Here is a 21795-nt window from a genome sequence, read left to right as displayed (position 1 = left end):
GTAATGTCTTGCATTGAGGTGGCAGGTGGGGCGAAGGGTGGGCGCAGAGTTGATGGTGGGGCTAGGGGTGGTCAGCTTTTTTTGTGTAAACACTAACTTCTGCCATCGGTGAAACATTTCTGATGTTGTGATCCCATCTATTTCTGATTGTGGGATACCAGCTCATAAAGATCATTGCACGTTTGTTCTCTTGTCACCCTTGCTGTAACTCCTTTTGGCTTTGCCGGCTTTCCTTTATTCAGATGGTCCCAAAATTACAGCCCCAGTTTCCCTTAAGGTGTCTGCTAGGGTGCCTGTATTACCTGTAGCAATTGTCACTGCTGGTATAATCAAGGGTTTTAGTGAGGCAGGTGCTCCTCTCAAAAACTGCATTTTGATAGTCCAGATTGGATCCCATAACCAATGCATGAGCCATCCCCATCTGCTGCACCAAATTAATACCTTCTTCCATTGTACACCAGTTCCTGAGGGACAACACTAATTTGTCAGGTTCTGTATATGCTGTTAAAACTGCTGCACACAACCGCTGATATAGCATAGGTGCACTAAGACCTCACCCATCAGGACCTCTGTTTAGTAACTGAGCATATCCTCATTGTATCTGATCAGCATTGGCTACAGGCTTAATAAATCTTTGTCATCCACTAATAATGGATACAGCTTCGCTAGCCCAAATTTGCAAAATCCATGCCAGTATGCATTCCCCACTCTTTTGCTGATCTCTAAAAATTCCCTTAACTCTTTTGGAGTGTAAGCACACATGATCTGCGCTCCCCCATCTGCTTGTTCCTGCTGCCCCATCATTTGTATGAGGGGGGTCTTGCTTCTACCACCTTCCCTACCTTTTAAGTCCAGATACAAATTCAAACTCAATCTCAGAGTCTGAGGATTCACTCTATTTCCATCTCATTCCTTGGGATCCCATGACTGTTTTATGGTGAAGCACAAACTCGGGAAATCGAAACCTTACTATTTCCCTATTTGTGCCTTTGTTTATTAGCAATACGTGCTACAACTGCTTTACGTTATCTTGCAGCCCCTAGCACTGCTCTCCTTCAGTGATCATCTTTGCATCTTGTGAAGTCCTGCCTTCTTTTTCCAATTCTCTCATTTTTAGTCTGTAATGCAACAACTTCACGGTGAAGAGCCCTAAGACCAGTAGCTAACAACCATCCCAATCTCCCTGCTAATTTGTGAGCAGACTACAATGCTGCTTTCCATGGCAACCCACACACAGCCATTTCAATTGTCTGGGGGGTTAACCGCTACCCTGTCATCTATTTCAGGCCATGCTTCCAGCAGAGCCAATTTAGCCAGGAAAGCAGCCACAGGACTCCATGTTCTCAACCCATTCTTAAAATGATGCTAAAGCACAGCCAAGGGCTGTTTCTAATCTATGTCAAGGAAATTGTGGATTTCTAGGTAAAATTACTGGCCTACCCTGATCTATCAGAAGCAAAACAAAAATGATTCTGACTTGCACTTGAAAGTCATTGCTTTCACAAATGCCTGTGCTTTTTGGCTTATAGAGGCTGTGCTGGTAACTCAGCAAATAGCTGCTTTCAGAGAGTGAAGAGTATTATGTTGCACAATTATGAGATGAGATCAAAAAAAATTCTTCACCACTTGTCCTACAGGATCCTAAGCCAATTTTGCAGTGATAGGGTGTTCAAACTTCAACAACTGCAATCTCTCGTGCTGGCGTATTCTAGTTAATTTTGACATGTCTGAAGTAACACAGTAGTTCAGTGTATTTCTGGGAGCTGTGTGCTACTGAAAGTGCAAAGGGACACCTGCAAGGCACTGTGATAACTTCATCTTTGAAAGAAAGTTAGATGGTTTAACATACAGCTGAATAAATTAAGTTTTCCAAGGACTGCTGAAACAATTAACTGTAAACTGGCTTTTATTTATGGAAAATGGAATGCTTCATTAACAAACATTTTAAATGGGGTATGAACAACACATTACAAAACAAATGAGTTCACACTGGCTTGAGTGACATAATATGGCAGCAGCTTAAAAAAAAAAACCAAAACACAGTAGCCCGTAAGTTACAATTAATGGTAACCCTGGGTAACAGATTCATTTCAGTTGCCACCTTGCGTTAAAAATTAAAACACATTCAGTAGCGACGGTTGAAACGAGGATCATTAGGTCTGTTTGCTCTCTCCTGCCCAGCAAATCCTTCTCCTTGCATTCCTCCTCCATGCATCAACTGACCTTGGTTGCCACCTTGCATGAAACCTCCACGCCTACAAAGTGATTCAGACATTTTAGTTTTCTCTTGTGACTCTGGCAGTCAGGGTGATATAATGGTGTTCTTTTAAAACTTTTTGCATGATTTTTCACTCTTCAATAAGATGCACTATATAAAAACCATGGGAATATTTTATTATTCCTTGACATGTAAATAGCAAATCAGGTGACTGATGCTCCCATAAAATGTTTCTTTGGCCAATTTAAATAGAAGAGATGCCCTTAAAAGGGAATTAAATGCTTTGCTTTTTTAATGTTCTTACCCTGACATGCCTCCACGATGCATCACATGGCCAGGTCTGCCTCTACCTCCACCTAAAAAAGTTCAAATGCTTCCTTTATATCCACAGTAATAGTTTCACTTTATCTTCAAGGATAATAATGCCTGTATTTTCTGCTTCATGTAGCACAACTAATGAGTGAGCTGTTGTGCAAGAACCATACCTTGCCATCTCTCATGATCCCGTCCTATCATTCCTCCATCCACACTGCTCTGCCATGAACGATCTTGATGTCCTTCAAACTTTCGACCGTGATCTCCCCAGTCACGTCCATCCCTGTGAAAGTATGAACTTCTTACCTTCTCACATTAGCCAGAACAAACAAAATAGACTGAAGTAATTCAATTATAAACTTGTTTTCCTTTCAAAGGGCTGACAAGATGGTGCTTCCAACAACTATAAACTGGGGAAGAACCACTACCCTGAAAATACCAAGCCTTGATAGTTACGTTCGGTAAAATTAATTGAAAACATGAAGACTTTCAGATGTGAAGTTATTAAAGAAAAAAAAAAAAAAAAAGGAGTAAAACATCATGCCAAGATGCATGTTTTGATGCACAAGGCAAGCTGAAAGGGTTACTCATTTGTAATCCATCCAACAGAGAACAGACTCAGGCGAAAGTTGGAAAAAAAGAATTGTACTTCCAAAAACTGCATCCCACTTTTGCATATGGAAATATTCCTTAGATGCAAGGGAAAAAACATTTTCAGGGAAGCGTACTAACCGTGACTGTGGGGGTATCCCTCTACTTTCACTCATTCTTCTGTCGGATCCATAGCTACCCCAACTTTCCCGAGAGTCTCGTGAATGACGGTCTGGTCCTCCATGGCGCTCATCTGGATAATGCTAAAAAGCAAAGAACACTTACAGGACTGCCCAAAACAGACTCTTTAATTGTTTAAAGTTGTTCAGCTGTAATTACTCAATTCCAGAATCATTTCAGATGGAAGGGACCTCCTGAGATCATCTAGTCTAACCCCACTGCTCAAGCAGGGTCAGCCAGGACAGGCTGTCCAGAAGAGTCTCCCATTGGGTTTTGAATATCTTCACAGCTGGAGACTTCACAACTTCCCCATGCAACCTGTTCCAGTGTTTGACCACCTTCACAATTTAAAAAAAAAAAAAAAAAAGAAAAAAAAAGATTTGTTTTGTCTTCAGATGGAATTTCATGTGTTTCAGTTTGCGCTGACTGACTCTTGTCCTGTCAGTGAGTAGACCCTGGCTCCATCTTCTCCATACCCTCCCTCCTGTGAGGTATTAATACACATTGATAAGGTAACTTGAGCCTTCTCTTCTCCAGGCTGAATGGTCCCACCTCTCAGGCTCTCCTCATACAGAAGATGCTCCACGCCTTTAATCATCTTTGTGGCCCTGGGCTGCACTTACTCCGGTAAGCTCTTACCTTTCTTGTACTGGGGAGCCCAGCGCTATACACAGTATGCCAGATGGGTGCCAAGTAAAGAGGAAGTATCACCTCCCTTGACCTTCTGGCAACACTTCCTAATGCAGCCCAGGACACTACTGACCTTCTTTGCCAGGAGGGTGCAATGGTGACTCATGGTCAGCTTGTCGTCCACCATGACTTGAAGGTCCTTCTTCGCAAAACTGCCTTTCGTGTAGTTGGTCCCAAGCATGTACTGCTGCACAGGGTTATTCCTCCCCAGGAGCAGGACTTTGCATTTCCCATTGTTGAACTTAGTGACACTCCCCTCTGCCCAGTTCTCCAGCCTATCCTGGCCTCTCCGAGTCACACATCTTAGCCATCAGTAGAGGGCACTTGAGGATTCTGTGACTCCACCAAATTTATCCCTTACTTCTTGAATGTGCCCTGAAGGTCTTTCTCCCAGTCCTCAAAAACATGCAAACATCTCTACTAATTCTGCTGTTATTTCCACACAACCTCATAGAGTGAATTTTATGCATACTTTGTACCTTTGCCTTTTCTACACAATCTTTTGGAATACTCTACCTTTTTGACACAATTCACTTGTTCTATTTGTTTGATCTGTACCAGAATAACTAGATCTAACTTTTATAATAAGTCTTTGAACTAAATGTCATGTTATTAAAGAAAACAAGACAATCTGATTATTGATACATATTTTGGGAGGCATAATTTAATTCTTAACTACTGAAATTTAATCTGAAACTCACTACAGAAAACCAGGTTATAAGAAGTTAAGATGTTTCTGTAGCTTTATAAAGCAACTCACTTGTCCATCCCGATCTCCAATCATTGTCCGTGATCCATCTCTCCTACAAATAAGACACTTAAAATCAGACCATGGTAGTAAAACATTCAGCAGTCTATAAAAGTCCATCTACATAACAACACGGATGAAAAATCCTGCTTCCATGTAGTGCCAACATTATCTACAAAAGGCAGAAACAGCTGGAACATATGGAAACCATGACACATCCTAAGGTATAAACCAGAATATTCTCATTAAGGTGCTAGGTACAATATTATTTAGAAGTTTTTCAAAATCCTACAAACGTGTGCAACAGCATTGCGAGAACACTCTGAACAAGCCTGCCAGAAGGTTTAACTCATGGCACAGTACAGATCTCTTCATGGTTATGTAAGAAAAAGTCCACAGCCACTAAGCTACACTTAAAAAACAAAATGCAAAGCCAAATTGCAGCACGGGCAAAATGTGACATTAAATACATTTTTGTCTTTCAACTTCAGGCAACACAGTGGAGGTAAGACACCAACCTGTCTATTGAATGCTCTTGATAACGGCCACGATCCCTGTGATCAAAGTCATGGAAGCGGTCCTGGCGACTGAAATCTGAATGGTACCTATCATTCATTGCCATTCGTTTTGCCTCTGGCCAGTACGGATCATCTCTCCTGAAAGAATGAACATACTCATTTTAGTCAAGATAATGATTTTTGATATTTTTCCCTCCTTCCAAACTGTGCAAACCAGAAGAAGGGTAATTAAGTTCAAAAGGGATTTGAAAAGCCTCAGAGAGAATAGTTTGACTGGGGCTATTAAACATGATCATCTCAATGCGATTGACAACTGCTGATTAATGGAAGCTGAGAGCATACGGATAGCTTTTTATAGCAGAAGCTGATGAGACAGAAGCTGGCAGCAATGTTTTCCACTTGCATCATTTGTATTTGCTGGCTTTACCTGCCATCTATGTCATACGGTCTTCTCATTGCAGACCGACGTTCTTGTTCATAACGCAGTTGTTCATGCTGGCGTCGCAGCTCTTCTCTTTCTCGCTGAATGCGATCTTGTTCTCTTCTCCTTTCATGCTCTATGTGCATTCGTTCTCTTTCCAGTCTTTCTCTTTCCATCCGTTCTCGTTCAAGACGCTGCCTTTCAATTTCCAGTCTCTCACGAGCAATCTCAAGCCTCTCCCTTTCTTCTCGTTCCCGGATAGTCTGCAGGTGCTGCTGTCTCTCCCGACGCTCACGTGTGCTGTTTTAACAGAAATAAAAGGTTACAGATCTAATACTTCAACAAATAAAGGAAGTTAAAAAGGAAATAGAAGAAAAAAGCATTAAAAATTACAACCACAGTGACTGCAACTTGTGTCAGCTCCTTGAAATTATACCTGGGTGGGGGAGGTGGGGGGTAAGGTGGTAGGAGAGGGAGGGCACAGAGGGGAGTCACAGAGGGAAGACACACAGTGTACACATGAATTACTTGTATTTAGAGACTGATCATATTACTCCCACAAAACCAACCTGTGGGGGCAAATAATCCTGTATAGTCAGGAGAATTTGAATCCAACTGCCCCAAGCTCATTCCTTCTACTCAAATAAAACATTCAACTCTGAAGAAGCCAGAACAGTATGCTGGATAATATAACTCCATTAAGGCTCAAAAATCTACCTATGAGAGAGAAACTTTTTCCTCTCCACTAAGAATGCTGAAAGCATTTTACCCCTGTCCAACTCAACTTACTTTAGGTAACTAATGCAGTTTTGTAATGTGTGGAAAATGTTTAACATGGAATTCAGGTCACAGTTTTAGCAAGGAATTTGAAGGATGGCCATGACCATCTTTATCCTCTATTAAATATAATGAAAACAGAAACAAAACCCCACCAAAAATGATTCAATACCTGAATTAGGTTCTTAACAAAAAAGACACAATGTGGAAACTTTGACGGGCTGCTGGAAAATCCCCCAATTTCTCTATAGACACAATGTATTTAAATACAAAAATATCTTGTTTTATTTCAAACACTATGGAGACTTTGAATCCTATGACAAGAAAGACAACTGTTCTCCTGGTCCTTCCCTATATATTTGAGTGTGACAAGTTTAGAATTATCATTTCACCTCTCCTACAATGCATACTCAGCTAAGGAGAGCAGCATATGTAAATCAATCTAAACCACAAAATCTACAAAATGGAACAAGAACAAAAAACAAACTGCAATTTTTTTCCCTGAATGCAATTTCAAGCTTAGTATTAACAAAGTCAATAATTGGAGCTTTCCCAATTCCATAGATATGTGAACCACAAATTACAGAACAAATTATAAGTAAAAAACAAATCAACCCTCTTTATCTCTTAGTCATTTTAATGAAAATAAAATTACATTAATTCTAGAAAAAAAATATTTCAAACAATTTCACTGTTGCTCTTACCGGCGCTGCTCTGCCTCCCTCATTTTTCGCTGTGCTTTGATTTTGTCAAATGGCACAATGCCTTGTCTCTCTTTGCTCTCTGATTTGCGATCCTGGCTCTTAATGCTCTGTATGTAATATTGAAGTAGAGAAACTTAACAGAGTACATTTATAAAAGGACAACTATCACAAACAATACTTTACACTCCATTTCCATTCATATATACCACATCTCAAAGCTTGGTCCCTGCATTTTTAAAAAAAGCTGTTCTTTTTTAACATTACAGACACACTGTACATTAACACAGTAATACTTACCTTCCCACCTTCATTTGGCAGGTTTTCATTGCCGAATATGGTATCAGCCGTACGAAAGGTATTTTACTAATTAAGATCTAAATCCACATTATGGAAACTCCCAATCAGACAGATCAGCAAGACAAGCGTGGGTTAAATGTAGCTTCGCAGGATTCAGTATTTGTTTCTAAGGAAAACTGACACATAACATCTTCCATGCAGAAACATTACTTACTCTGTCTTTTGATGCAGTTGATGTTTTCACACTAATAACAGGTTCTCCTTTGGATTTATCCATTACTACTGTTCTCTCTGTTCCTTTACTTCCTAAATAAACCAGAGGTTGAGGGGAAGGACATGGAAAAAACAATCAAACTACAGAACCTATACCACTCATTGCTATGCCAGTTGTGTTCTCTAAAATGTGAAAATGGGCATTTAACCCCCTCTTCAAAGATCATTTTTCACTATACCTATTTCAAGTGCTTCTGTTAAGGGTAACACAATGTCACACCCCCCACCCCCCCACACCCCTTTATACCTTCTGGATTTCCAACTAAGAACATTGGCAGTTCTTTGGAAGGAACTACCTACAATTAATTATTCATACTTCACCATACCTTTTAGTCTATGAAAAAAAGAATATCCAAATTACCTGACTTAATAGTTTTAGGTTGTTCTGATGAACCTGACTTCAGTTCATCTTTATCTTTTTTTTCCTTTTCATCTTTGTCTTCTGTTTTTTTAGGCTCATCTTTTTGGTCAGATTTCTCATCCCTTTTAACACTGCCAGGTCTATAGATAGATATTGATATAGATTAGACTAATAGAAAGTAAGAGAAAAGAAAATTAAAGGAGAACACTAGCAACACAGTAACAAAGTAGAAATCTGATGCCAGAAGACAGTCATAATTAGACTTCCAAAGATTTCCTTCTACAACTTCCTACAACCATAAAATATAAGACAATCCGACCATACTGTGCAGTTGTCATAAAAATTGGCCGTGATCTTTCCTATCGCCTCCAGTTGAGGCAAAAGGAAAAATTCAAACCACTATGTGCTTAATGTCCACAAAGTTTCTTATACAACATGACGATTATGAACTGCCAATGTGAAGCAGTTTTGTTGGGCAACTAGGTGAAATAAAGACAAAAACTTCTCAGCAAATAGCATTTAATAGAAGTTACACCTCAAGAAGATAATTAAAGCAAAGGACTTAGCATCTTATTCACTCGCTGAAGTGTCTTTTTCAGCTACTTTCAGTAATGTTAGAAAGAGCATAGTACTGAAGAGGAACATGTTCTGGAAACAGCATCTCGGACAACTGATCTTTAAATGTTTGTGACCACAACCACCTGAGAAAGCCCTATTCCAATGACAGAAAAATTTAATGAAGAAACAGTGACATACTGATCAAAATTCTCAAATGACCTTTCCTATAGATTTATGACATGAAAGCACCACAATTTTTAACAAAACCAAAATATAGCTAAATTAAAAGTCATGCTTGAAAATGCAACTTTCCAATGCCTACCTTAAAGCACATAACAAAAACATGTAAAGTTAGGCACTGAACATCAACAGAAGCTTATCTTGTAGTTAAAATTGGAAAAAATGCATCTAGCGCTCTTTTTGAATATTTGCCACAGAAAATCTTACTGGAACTTTGTTTTGCCTGACAAATCAACATAGACTGAAGAACAGCAAAACACCTTTGGATAGAGATTTTTTAGAGCAGTACCTCTCACTGACTGTTTCCTTCTTTGCTTCGTTCTCTTTTTTTTCACTAGGCTTCTTCCCAGCAGGTTCATTTTTTGCCTAAAAATTGTTTTGGACATAATCAGCTGAGAATGTGGTCTCGATCATTTGTACAATCTGATGGTTATAGGTTATCTTTGAGGATCCGTACTCACTTTTTCTACAGAAATTATTTTCCCATGTAACTCTGTTTTATGAAGGTGAGTAATACACTTTGTTGCTTCCTCTGCTGTAGACATCGTAACAAAGCCGTAACAGCGAGCACCAGGGCTTCGAGCATTGGTGACCACTTTTGCACCCACCACCTTTCCAAAATAGAAGAGGTATTACACTCACTGTAACAAGTGCCTGACATTTAACAGCAAGAAGTACAAGCTCCACTTCTACTGTGTTTTATTGCTGTCCATCATCATTCAGGAAACTTCTATTTTTAAGAGATTAACAAATATAAAAGGAGCATTGCTTGGAGCCAATCATTCTTGTGTGGCCAATGTAACACTGAAAAAGTTGAATCAATACATGGGAGCCAAAGACTGAATTCTGTTCTGAAGAAAGACCGGTAAAAAAAAAAAAAAGAGACTAACTTTACATCAACATAATTTTGCTTAAGTATAAAGGAGTAAAAGCCTAAAAAAAATTTGTAAGCCAATTTCCACCCACATGCTAATGCTAGCTTAACTGCTAAGTCCTATCTCCCCTTGAAAAAATGTTTTCACGTCACTGCTAAAAGGCAGACCCACAATGTTATCTACAATCTTGTTTAAGAAACAGGAAGTTTCCCCAAAAAGTATAACTTGGAAAAGCCTATGTAGAACATCTGTTTTCATAAATGGTGCTTACTTATGCTCATATACTCAATACAGCTCATTTTGTATTACAGAAATCAATCATATTTCACAGAGGTGTCATATTTTAAAGTATAGCTGAATAAGGAACATACTTTTGAACACTGGATTTATTGCAGATGTACATCTACTTCTAGGAAGCTTCGCCTCTGCTAATACTCCAAAGAAAATAGCAGTAATTTTATTTAAATGACTAAACAGTACCATGGCATCTAAGTAGAGATAAATACTAGGTTGGCTGTCACACAGTTTTCAGTTACATTTAAAATTTTGGGGTACATCTCTATGATCAATGTTTCAGGTTACCAGATGGAATTCTGAACAAATAAATGGAAGTATTGCATTTTTACTGTTACAAGGATTACAAGGAACGTTAAAAAGGTTTTACTAGTCTCATGACTTTCAGACAAACTCACAAGCCGTGCTACACAATCCATTTTTGTACCTACTGTAAAGTCACATTTAAGTTCTAGAGTATTTTCATAGATAGCTAGCACATACTACAATCTGCTGACAGTCATCTTTAAATAGACTACAAAGGTTTGACAAAAATCCTTACTGATGTCTCTGACATCAGTCTTCTATTAAACTAGCTCTTTCGATTTCCCAACTGACAGGGAGATTTAACTTGGCATTTTGTCTATTATTAATAACAACTGCAAGAACACCACCGCCCTCCCCAGCCCAACGCAACCCTCCCCCCCACAACTACCCAAACAAGTGCTTTTGTTTTCTACATGAAAAGAAAACTTCAGGTACTAAGCCAATTCTTAAGATATTCGCCAATAACTATGTTTCAACGTTTATTGCCATGTTTTAATTAGTCCTAATGAAGTCTTTAATAAACAATGTTAAATTCACTGTTGACTATGAATTTCCAATGGGTGAAGATACTATACTACAGCACATGAGACAGAACTGTATGTAAGCAGTTATTGACTGTTTCAAAAAAAGGACCACAAATGGAATTTTGAATTTGCTTGGAAGTGGGCGACAGAATAAAAAAAACCCAGTCATTCAGCATGAGCTTCGGCAATTTTTTCCTTGATATCCCACAATATTTTTGATAATTTGATTCCTTTCAAGAAAATATCAGTGAAAGAAGCTTAAGAAGTCTTATTAAGACAGTTTCAAGTGAAAAAAAAACAAACCAAATCAAAGAAACCCTTACCTTCCCATATTTGCTAAACAGATTCTTCAGATCCGTGGCTCTGGTAGTGGAAGCCAGTCCACTCACCCAAAAGTTTCTACCAGAACCACTAGCAGCGCGACCTAATTAGGAAAACAAACAAACAAAACCAAAACATACAAAAAATCCTGTTTGTTTCAGAAACTACTTCTGAATTAAAAAGCAGTTCCACAAATCCTTTTTTAAAAATTGTAAAGCAAATAAAATGCAATGCATAACATTCTCCTGCCACGATTCACATTCCTGAAGGCTGGTAGTATTACAAGTCCAAAAAATTTAAGATGGAACTACAGGCTTTGATACATGCCACGGAAGTGTGTTATGTCATTCTTCAAGAAAGAAACTGGACTAGGACATCTCTGAAGTAACTGTGATTCTTCAGAATGTGCCTGGACAGATCTCAGTAACTCTGCACTTACAGGAAAAGACAGAAGACCTGCCAGAGTTGCAGGAACTACATTAATACCCATGTATACTCATGTCTTGCCATCCTCATCTCCTCGACTCCAAAGGAATAATGATGGGAGGCAGATTAACTGTATCTCTCAAGGAAAGACAGACATTCACCATAAAGCAAGCAAGAACATTTCTCTATTTCTGCCCACACAGATTCCACAGCTGGGGTACGAAGCCTGTGACTTCAGTTACAGCAATTAGAAAAGACCTAGCTTTCTTTAACTATGCAAGAACTACAGAACACCCATCCAATTTGGCATCTAAACTAGAAAAACAGTATTATAAATGCTTATGTACTTGCGAAGTCTGAAAACTCAAAGTCTAGGGATTAAAAAGTATTTGAGCTGAACTCCATGTTTAGTGTTTGCAATTCAGCATGAAGCACTTATGCAGGCATACTGTTTCCAGTCTCCTTTGAAATGTCTTTACTGTCCTTTTACCAGCCTTTGGAGTGTTCAGTTCCAAGGCTTCAATGAATGGAGTGAAGCAGGTTTCAGACCAGCTGCCTGCTTCCAAACCATCTGCCTTTTCGGCTCTGTCTTGGTGAAACATGGAATTTCCCAGACCTGCTTTCATCGAGGGGAGACATTTCTTCCAGAATCTTTCTATAATGCTCTTTTATTCAGGTGCCTTTCCATCTCTTACTTCCTGATAATTTTTGCCATCATCTCAAACATGTGCTTAGCACTGAGAACACTGTTGTTATTATTTATACAAGTTCCCTAGATCGTTTGTGCCAATCTCTTTAAAAAAGGTCTTTTGTATAAAGGAGACTAAGTCTACACCTGTCATCTTCTAGTCTCAAGAACCGCACGGACAAAGGTGTGTCATGTGTGCAAACACATGGGAGATACACTGTCCTAGTGTTTCAAAAAGGTGAGCCATAGGCTCTGATGCTTTTATTCCACATGCTTCCTCTAGAATTTTAAAACGGCCACCTATAATTACTCTGGCACCAGCATCCTGGAGAAAGAGAAAAATGAGCACTTTCTTCTTTGTTCTATTTTACCAAATATTTTTTATATTATTTGAACTATATTAATGTCCTTTTTGAATAAGCTTCAATCAGTCTTAACATCTCCAGTTTTTGCCCTCCTGTAAGACTTAAGGAGGTGATCCTGCAATGGTACTGAGCTTCCACGACAAAGAAAGACGGGGACTATAAAATCTTCTCTAACTTAGAAACTAGAATGATATAGGTATTGGGAGCCAACCCTCAACACTGGAGGTAGTATCTTTCAGATATGTATAAACTGACTGCCAAGTCCACCAGACATGAGCTCATAAATTTAATTTTTCTATACTCTTATTAATACAGGTCTCATAACAAATGCACGGAACACGAAAAACTTCTTGTCCTAAATAAAATCCTTTCATACAGGTGTGGAAATAGCAACGTGAGTCAGAACTGACTTGTATATAGCTCTGTACCTCTCTTCTGGCTCAATCACTTTGCTCTGCGTGCAGAAAATGTTACATAATCAAGTAGCTACCTCTCCCCAGTGCTGTTTATTAAGCCAGAAAATGGTTTAAACAAATGTTATGGAACACAGCACATCCTTTGGAGGAAGGTAGGCAGGGCAAGGTTGTTATCAGACACCCAAGTTCCTGAAGGTTCTTTTGAATGCAAACTTCAAGAAGAGTTTTCCAAGTCCACAAAAAAAATACACTCAAGTCCTTGAGTAAATGACAGCATGCACAAAACACTCCTTTAAATATTCTGAAATAAGAGAACACAAGATTACAGACTGTAAGCAAGAGGTAAATAGACCCTAATGGAGCTGATGGTCAGGTCAAGTAGCTTGCATAGACACGTATAACCCCGGATCTTGGAAAAAGCAGCTGACAATGAGTTCAGTCAGTGTTGTAAAACCCAATTAAAACCAAACAAATTCTTCCTGTCCAGCCAGCAGACAGATCTTATAATTGAGTTTCTTGCCTATTATAGGCATTGCTGGAACTTCCATGCTTACAGTGCTGAACTACCTGCCTGCAGTATGTAAGAAGAACGTTACAGTCAGGTCTAGATTTTCTGCCCTGGTCAGGTAGGAGAATAGAGAGGTGCGGTGAGCTGCAAAGACTCAGCAGCCTGATGTATTAAAAGTATGATGAAAAGAAGGAGCAGGCATCTGACAGTGTTGGTCAAGAAATTTTCATCTGGCTTATGATGCATATTTGCACTGTAAATAGGAACCTTGTGGACAAAGATTGTATAACGTCAATCTAATTTGAAGAAAACATTAAGCTGTAAATTTCCGTGGCATTTAAATACGCGAATACTAGATTCCAAATGTTTTCAGCAAAACAGAAGATGGTATGAAGAATCACAAACATATAGTAAAGCACACACAACTGCCAAAGGCTCTTGACTCACTAACAGCTGTTGGTAAGCATCTTCAGTGCCATGAAGGACATATTTGCCACGTATTAACGTCTACCTTTGAAGATCAAGATATAAACAAAAGGGTGCAACACAGATATCCTTAGGAAATGCACAAAAGGAAAAAAGGCTTTTTCGCATAGATTAAAAAAAATGCAAAGAGGCGAATAATTTATGATATTCAATTAACTGCATAGACTCCAATGCCTTTCTGCTGAAATACCCTGTCCAGTACAAAAACAGTTTCTCCAAGCAATCATTAAAGTTTGATTTTTGAAGAGAAACATACCTTTCTCATCCTTTGAGATTATCTTTGTATCTCTGTCCTCCTCAACAGGGCTAAAGACAAAACACCACATTATTCAAGTCAGAAAGAAAAGTGACAAATTTTAATTATGAAAAATGCTAAAATTAAATACCTACCAGAAAATATGTTGCAAACGAAAACACACCTTTGTATACTTGATTTAAGAAATCTGACAAGAAATAATGAAGTCAGATTCTTAAACAGGCTTATATAAGGAAGACATTTACAAATAAGAGTAATTTAAGAAAACAACCTTTGAAGGTTGAGGAAGGAAAGAAATCAAACCCTCTGTGTTTAAAAAAAAAAAATCTGCACATGGAGAAATAAAACAGACTCTTTAGGAATAGGCTACAATTTCATCAGTCTCGGTGGCCAATTGAAGGAAACAGCTTATTCGCATCACTTAACGACCAATGAAAAAAAGATAGCATCTGGTCTATAACGGAGAAAAAACAAACCTCTTTTTCTGATCACCGCCCTCACTGGTTGAGGACTCTTTAGTAGCAGGGGATTCCTCAGAATTAGCTTTGTCTTCTGTTTTCTTGGCATCTTCTTTGCTATCTTTGGCTTCAGGACCTGCGCCTTTTTCCGCTGTTTCCCCACTAGAGGCTTCCAGGCCTTGGGAGCGTTTGCTACTCTGATCGCTTAGGGTCTCTACTACTAAAGATTCAGAGTCCGGTTTCTCTTCCTCTATTGTCTGTTCACTTGTCTCCCCTTTTGCTACAACTAAACGCTTTGCTTCCTTCCTTGCCATAGCTTGTGCCGATTTGCTGTCCAAATCTAAAGCATCTTCCTCCAACTGAGCGGCAGCAAGAGCGTCCTCTTCCTCCGCTAGCCTCTTGCCTGGCACCACGTTACTTGCTTCCTGTGCATGCGGCCGCTCCGCTTCAGAAGTTTCTTCGTTAAGTAGTTCAGATTTACAAGTTTCCCCCAAAATGTCGAGTATTTTCTCATTTTCTACGGATTTAACAGGAATAGAATGGCACAAGATTTAATCACCAGGGAAATACAGCAATCACAAATGTGGAACTGGCATGGCTGCCACACTAACACCAAGAGAACTTCTAAGCTACACAGAGATTGGAAAACCCTAGTGTACACAGTGTTAAAAGTACTATGCTAACTGCTGTCTGACAAACTACCAAATCAGCCCTAATATGTTAACAGGGAAGAAAAATGCCCCCACAGACTTAACAAAAACCTTCTGGCTCATCCTTGATATTCTTCATGAAATCGTTCAGCTCTGTTTCTTCTCTAGTTAGCTTCCAGAGTCCAAGATGCTTAACTGAACGTATCAAGGCACTGAGGGTTCAATTTTTAAATTTCTGTGAAATTCTTTTAGCAGACAGTCCAACATGAGAACTGGGCATCTTCTGATGGTGCATGAGTGTGTTTGCAGTCCAGAAAGTGAAAAGTATCTGTATGAAATTTCCATGAAGAAACTCTCTTCTTTCTTCTGTATCCAGTAACTAATCTTTACATTTTAATGACCTACAATACCTTTTTACTGCTTTCACTGCTCTCTACTTAATAACAGAGTTAAGGTGTGTGCGATATCACAAGATCTGTTTACAAGTAGAATCTTTAGTTTTTAAACTGTGATTAACTTCTCTAAATCCATTTATGTAGTTTAACAGGTTTTTAAACCATTTCATTTCACTGGAAATATTTCAAAGATGACAAGCATCACTTCACAGATCTGGGGATATGATTGGGTTTCCAATCTCTATGACCCTGCATGATCTGGATTGTCCATCATAAAAATAATGTAAATTATGTTTGTTTGCTTGGTTTTTTAATAGTTAATGGTTTAAAAAGTATTAGTTGAAAAGACAGGAATATGTTTTTCTTTAACAGTACCTGGCTCCAAGTGTAGCTTCTCAATTTTCTGTTTGGGAAAATAAACACAGCATGAGGATTTTATAAAATGTATTTTGTAACACAGAATAATAGCAACTCCCCGCCCAATCCCAAGATGAAAACTACACCAATTCACCTACTATATTTAGCACTTTTTTTCACCATCCACTGCAACAGAGTTTTTTATATAGGTAATTTTTCTGGCACATTCAAGACAAATCAAAGTATCAGCCACAATAGCATTCTCTATCTAACTTGGAATACTAAAGAGACCAATAAAGTATCTTTGTGTAACACATCAACTGCAGGAGAAACAAACCCAGCTACTACTTGGTCTAATCCACAGGAGAAAGAAGAAGTCAACAGTACAAGACCACTTTTATTTGCCACAAATGTGGAGGAAGTCTTGATAGCTGACTGAAAAGTAGGGAAAAAACACAGGGTGTTCTCATTTGACAGACTATATTCTGAGCAAGATCATGTATGTCTTTGGTTCTGTTACAATTTCATATTGTGGTCGTGTTCTCTTTGTTGTAGAATGAGCACTGAGTGAATACTGATAACAACAATCTGAAACAGAGCTACATTTTCAATTTACCTTCATTTCAATTAAATCGGAAGAAGAGGCATCTAAATTGTTTTCAATTTCATCATATTCTTCCTAAAAGAGTAAAAAAGGAATTACAGCATTTCTTACAAAAAGTAACTTTAGGTTACGGAGAAATACTACTGTATTCAATTCTCCCTACCAATAATACGAGAAATATCTTCCAGTTCTCAACTGCTACTTCATGAGGAAGTATGAGGAGCAATATAAAAATATACTTGATGATTAAATACCCTTCTCCAGTTACCTTTCATTTTAATTTCAACATGACATTGTATATTTATTTAGAGAGGAAATTTATTTCACATTTCTGTGGTTACTGTACAAAAAATGTTTTTGCACTTTCCCACTTCTTTAGTTTCCAACTGAAAAAAGAAGTTAGAACTTAAGCTGACTTTGCTTTCTACTTTTCTGAAAACAAAACACATTCCTAAAATTTTCCTTCCTTAAGAGCTGTCAGTAAGACTCAACCAAAGCTCATCAGTTACATGATTCACAACGGCTCTAGTTTACAGAACACCAGGAAACTGCCTTTCAGGTTAACTAGATGTTGTTGCAATGACTCCGTTTTCAGAAGGTAAATGATAAAAAGTTGAGACACACACCACAGGCCTAAAATAAAAAGCAAATAAGCACACCCACAAGGAGACAAGGAAGGATAATATGTTTGGTTTTGGGAGCGAACATCCTAAAATAAAAAAAACCCGCAAGGATCCAAGGAAGTATTTATATATTTGAGGAGCGAACATAATACACAGATCACCCTGTTCGTTCAGTAGCAGGAGACTGCGCTGTTTGTAAAGGACATTGCAAGTTGTTCTCAAAACTAAGTCCAAAGCCCAGCAATGTCAGAACAGGGCAATACACAATACACAGATTTTCTTGTTTTATAAATCTCTATGACAAAACCGCACAACATAAATTCTTTAAACCAGAGCATTATTTCTGCGGAAAAGATTTCCGAATTACCTGTGAGTTGAAAACGTGTTTCTCCCTCTCCATACATATAGATATCTAGGTGGCTGGATATACGCGTATATACGCTTATACACATATAAGTGGGAAGAGGGAACACCAAAACTAATACATTACTTTCAATTCCAAGCTTCTTTCATGGCAAGCAAAGATGTTACTAAAAAGTAAAGAAGGCTGTGACCTGTCCACTGGGAACATTTCAAGCCTCTGATAGGTCCAAGAACATTTACCACTTAAGGAGTAGCACATGAGAGCTGTGAATGTGAAATAGAATTCATATCACATTCATGTCCTATATTCTATTACACTGAAATAATTAATTTATGTGCCTATATACTTATTAAATACCTTCTGAGAATCTACAAAGACTTCTACTCACCTCATTTTCTGTTAGCTGATCTGGAAGTTCTTTCATTTCTGCTTCGACATTGTCTTTATTATCAGACAAAGAATCGAGAATATTATCAGGACTATAGTCTTCTCCACAGTCTACAGCACTACCATTATCTATTTCAGCTTCATCTAACACACTAATATCCATCATGTCAATATCTTGCAAGGTATCCAGACTTGCTTCGATATCATCCTACAGAAAGAAAAAGGGTAGATGTGTATTTATTGCAGGTTAAATGATGCATATTCTTAGTAACAGCAATCACAACTTCACTTACCTGGCCATCTCTAGAGTTTTCTTCTAGTCCATTGTCTTCAACACCTTCTTCTTCTGGTTTTCTTCCTAAAAATAGCATCACCGAAGTGAGATATAGCACTAAATTTCGTAACATGTCTACTCTTTACTGAATTACTTCTTCAACACTGAGTTTGTTTCAACAAATAATCATTAAGACCCTGATTCAGAAGTCCAGGTCTGTCTGGATATCATGGAGGATAACTTGCCACTCGAAACAAGCAAACTGCATAAGTATAAACTAGAAGTAGCACAGCTACATTTTTCAACAGCTAGTCCTCCCATTGCACAACACTTCAACACCTAAAGAGACAGCACTGTCTAGGAAGGTGTTTCATTTAAAAGAAACACCCTATCATTGTTACAAAATCCCTCCCTCTTACCATTTAAATAATTAAACTGATTTAGAATTAATCTCCACTTTAAAAATCTTGGACACACAGATCATGTTTAGGCACATGTCATCAGCAAATGTTTATCACTATTCAAAAACAACTGCTCTTTCTCTATTTTTACCCCGTTATCTTAAAGGAAGCAGCTTAAAAGAAAGTTTCAGGAAGTATCTTTTTTGGAACTGGCTATAAGCAATTCAAATAAACCACAGGTAACATGGCCCACACAATGTTCAATGTTTTTAAAAGCAAAACATACTTAAATTACTAATGAGCTATTTCAGAACAGTTCATTTTCAAAACAACAGTTAAAAAATGAAATATGACACTAACAAAAGTTATACACATTTGTTATTTTTGCAACAATGGTTTTAATTATTCCCACTGTAATTTCTCACTTCTAAAAACATATCCTTATGATGATGGAGGTTCAACAGCTTCTCTATTAAAAAAGGTTATATAGCTACAGCAAGGAACTTAGTACACAGGGTGTTGTGGAGGCACCTCAATATACATTAGCAGAGCTCTCCACAGGAGCTAACACTGCAGCTGCTTGCTCTGTACCTGACACATTTCTACACTCATGGTCACAAGTACAGAAACACCTGCAACTTATGGTCTCATCTACAGGTTTCAAGACTTGCTAATGGAAGTACAATTAGGTGTCATGCTACCATTTAAACTTGTCATCACTCACTAACACAACAGAGTTTTACCATTTTCCGTTAGGAAAAAGAAAAAGTGCATTTTTTAAATTTTCAAATTAAACCAATGAAACAGAAGAAATCAACATTGTTGATGGAAACAAAGAACTGTATTTGTCTAGACTCTATACCTTTGCTAGTTCTTTTCGGCATTCTTTTGTTGGTCAGTTCTGAGGTCACAGGAATTTCATCAGGATCTCCTCCTTCATCCTCAATGGCCTATTGGAGACAGCAGTATGACATCTATTGTATTGTTTGCTGGTGTGCATTTATTGTGTCTATTTATGGGATAGTTAAATTTATTCACAGTAGTTCATATGGGGCTATGTTTCGGATTTGTGCAGAGAACAGCGTTGATACCACACGGATGTTTTAGTTATTGCTGAGCAGCACTTGCACAGCATCAAGGCCTTTTCCGCTCCTCACCCTGCCCCGCCAGTGAGCAGGCTGTTGGGAGGGGACACAGCTGGGACAGCTGACCCCAACTGACCAAAGGGATATTCCAGACCATATGATGTCATGCTCAACAATAAAACTGGTGGGGCTGCCATTTCTTGGGGACTGGCTCGGCATCTGTTGGCTGACAGCAAGCAACTCTTGTCTTTTACATCACTTGCTTTTCTTTGGTGTTTTTTGCCTTTTCCTCCTCTGTTGTTTTTTGGGGTTTTTTTTCCCCTTCCAATTTTTAAAATTATTAAACTCTCTTTATCTCAAATCCACAAGCTTTCTCTCACTTTTACCCTTCCAATTCTCCCCCCCATCTTGCAGGGGGGTCAAGTGAGCAGCCATGTGGTGCTTAGTTGACTACTAGGGTTAAACTACGACAACATTTTTAAGGATTTTTCAGATGGTAACATTAGCATCTCATCCTAGCTCAGGTCATACAGCCAGGCAGCCACAACAGCTATTAGAAACACAGAATAGTAAGCTGCTGTAACACAACCCCACAGCCAAATGAAGTTAAGATCGAGGAGCAAAGCTCCCCTCATCTGTAAACAAAGCTGGGCAGATAAGCACGCTAACTGCATAAAATTGAGAGTAACCGCTACAGAAACCCAAGCACATCCCGACAGTATTTTTTTCTCAACGTGCAGAACCATAGAAGGATCAGGAATACGCTGTTCCGGCCTCACGGAAGTCTGTGAAAACACATTCCGGAAAGGTGGGAGAGACGGAGTCAGGTGAAGTGCGTACAGAAGCAGCAAGGGAACAGATGCGGGTAAGGGGAGTGTGTGTATATTCTCGGGGAACGGGAGAGGAAATCGGTGAAGGACGCGGGTATGTCAGGGACAGGGAACAAGGGAAAGACCGAGGCCACCGCGAAGTCAGCAGTAGCACGCCAAAGGAACGGCTGAGATGCAGGGCAGCGGCGCGGGTGCCCGCACGCTGGAGCGCGAGCGGTCGGCGTGGGTCTCCGCTGGGGGGTTCGGACGGTGGCAAGAAGCAGTGCAGCGGCGGCACTGCTGGCGGTCCCCCAAAGGCAACGGCTCTAGAGCGGTCGGAGGAAAGGGGCACGTTGGCGCTAAAGGACAGCGGCTCCCCGGGACCAGCGCTGGGAAGCAGCGGAAGGACACGGTGGTCCGGAGCCGCGCGGCCACCACGGCCCAGCTCGCGCTCCCCTTAGGGCCTCCCTCAGGACGGCGGCTCGGGCTAGACCCCGCGCGCGCATGCGTCAAGCGCCCTCGAGCCGGGGACAAAAGGACCCGGATGACACCTCCCCCTCCCCCGCCCCCTCTCCCACCGGGTTTGCGCCTCACCTTCCGCAGCCGCTCCATAAGAACGCTCTTGTTGCCGCCGCTGTCTAGGTTACGGCGTTTGAGCTCGGCCCGCAGGTCGATGACTCGCAGCTCGCTCAGCCGCCGGGTTTCGGGTTCTGAGCCGAGAGCTGCGGCCCCACCAAGGGATGTGAAGTCCCCCAGCCCGACCGCTGATTGACTCTCCGCCATCAAGGCCCCTTCGATATTCCTCCTTAAGCCCGAACACACGGGAGAATATGGCACAATCAAGCAACTAACCTTGCGATCACAGCACAAAATGGTGGGGAGGCCAAAACGCGCTGAGGGGAGGGGGGAAAAGCCCGCTACGCGCAGGCTCGAAAAGAAGGGCGACGACGAGCGGGGGGGGGGGGGGGGGGGGGAAGGCGGGGCCTGGAAGAAAACTTGAATGACAACTCTTGCGCAGGCGCAGGCAGCGTC

At 39.8% G+C, this 21795-nt stretch overlaps 1 protein-coding gene and 1 long non-coding RNA gene across 3 annotated transcripts; one reads left to right on the top strand and one right to left on the bottom strand.

Annotated features, from left to right (window-relative positions):
- Positions 1-1888: 1888 nt before the first annotated feature.
- LOC141916212 (scaffold attachment factor B1-like) lies at positions 1889-21735 on the bottom strand. 2 transcript variants are annotated; one of them, XM_074808482.1, is made up of 21 exons: positions 21358-21734; positions 19732-19819; positions 18488-18552; positions 18196-18402; positions 16833-16895; positions 16235-16262; positions 14833-15331; positions 14357-14406; positions 11214-11314; positions 9353-9502; positions 9181-9257; positions 8094-8233; positions 7674-7765; positions 7163-7269; positions 5688-5981; positions 5261-5398; positions 4755-4797; positions 3266-3387; positions 2704-2816; positions 2523-2574; positions 1889-2255 (listed from the first exon to the last, which is right to left on the bottom strand). In XM_074808482.1, exons 1-21 carry the CDS (start codon positions 21544-21546, stop codon positions 2126-2128), a joined length of 2748 nt encoding a protein of 915 aa, XP_074664583.1. In that variant the 5' UTR covers positions 21547-21734; the 3' UTR covers positions 1889-2125. The 2 variants fall into 2 exon arrangements, 1 of the variants encoding a protein (XP_074664583.1); XR_012621083.1 differs by lacking the exons at positions 1889-2255; positions 2523-2574; positions 2704-2816 and adding an exon at positions 3464-3642 and having other exon boundaries at positions 3270-3387; positions 21358-21735.
- LOC141916216 (uncharacterized) lies at positions 3642-5566 on the top strand. The gene is made up of 2 exons (XR_012621085.1): positions 3642-3931; positions 5234-5566. It is a non-coding gene; the product is annotated as an uncharacterized LOC141916216 (long non-coding RNA).
- Positions 21736-21795: the final 60 nt, after the last annotated feature.

This window comes from Strix aluco, chromosome 29 (assembly GCF_031877795.1).
Source record: "Strix aluco isolate bStrAlu1 chromosome 29, bStrAlu1.hap1, whole genome shotgun sequence".
Lineage (NCBI taxonomy): Eukaryota > Metazoa > Chordata > Aves > Strigiformes > Strigidae > Strix > Strix aluco.
The sequence above is the reverse complement of the archived record's forward strand: the minus strand, read 5'-3'. Positions and strand labels throughout refer to the sequence as shown.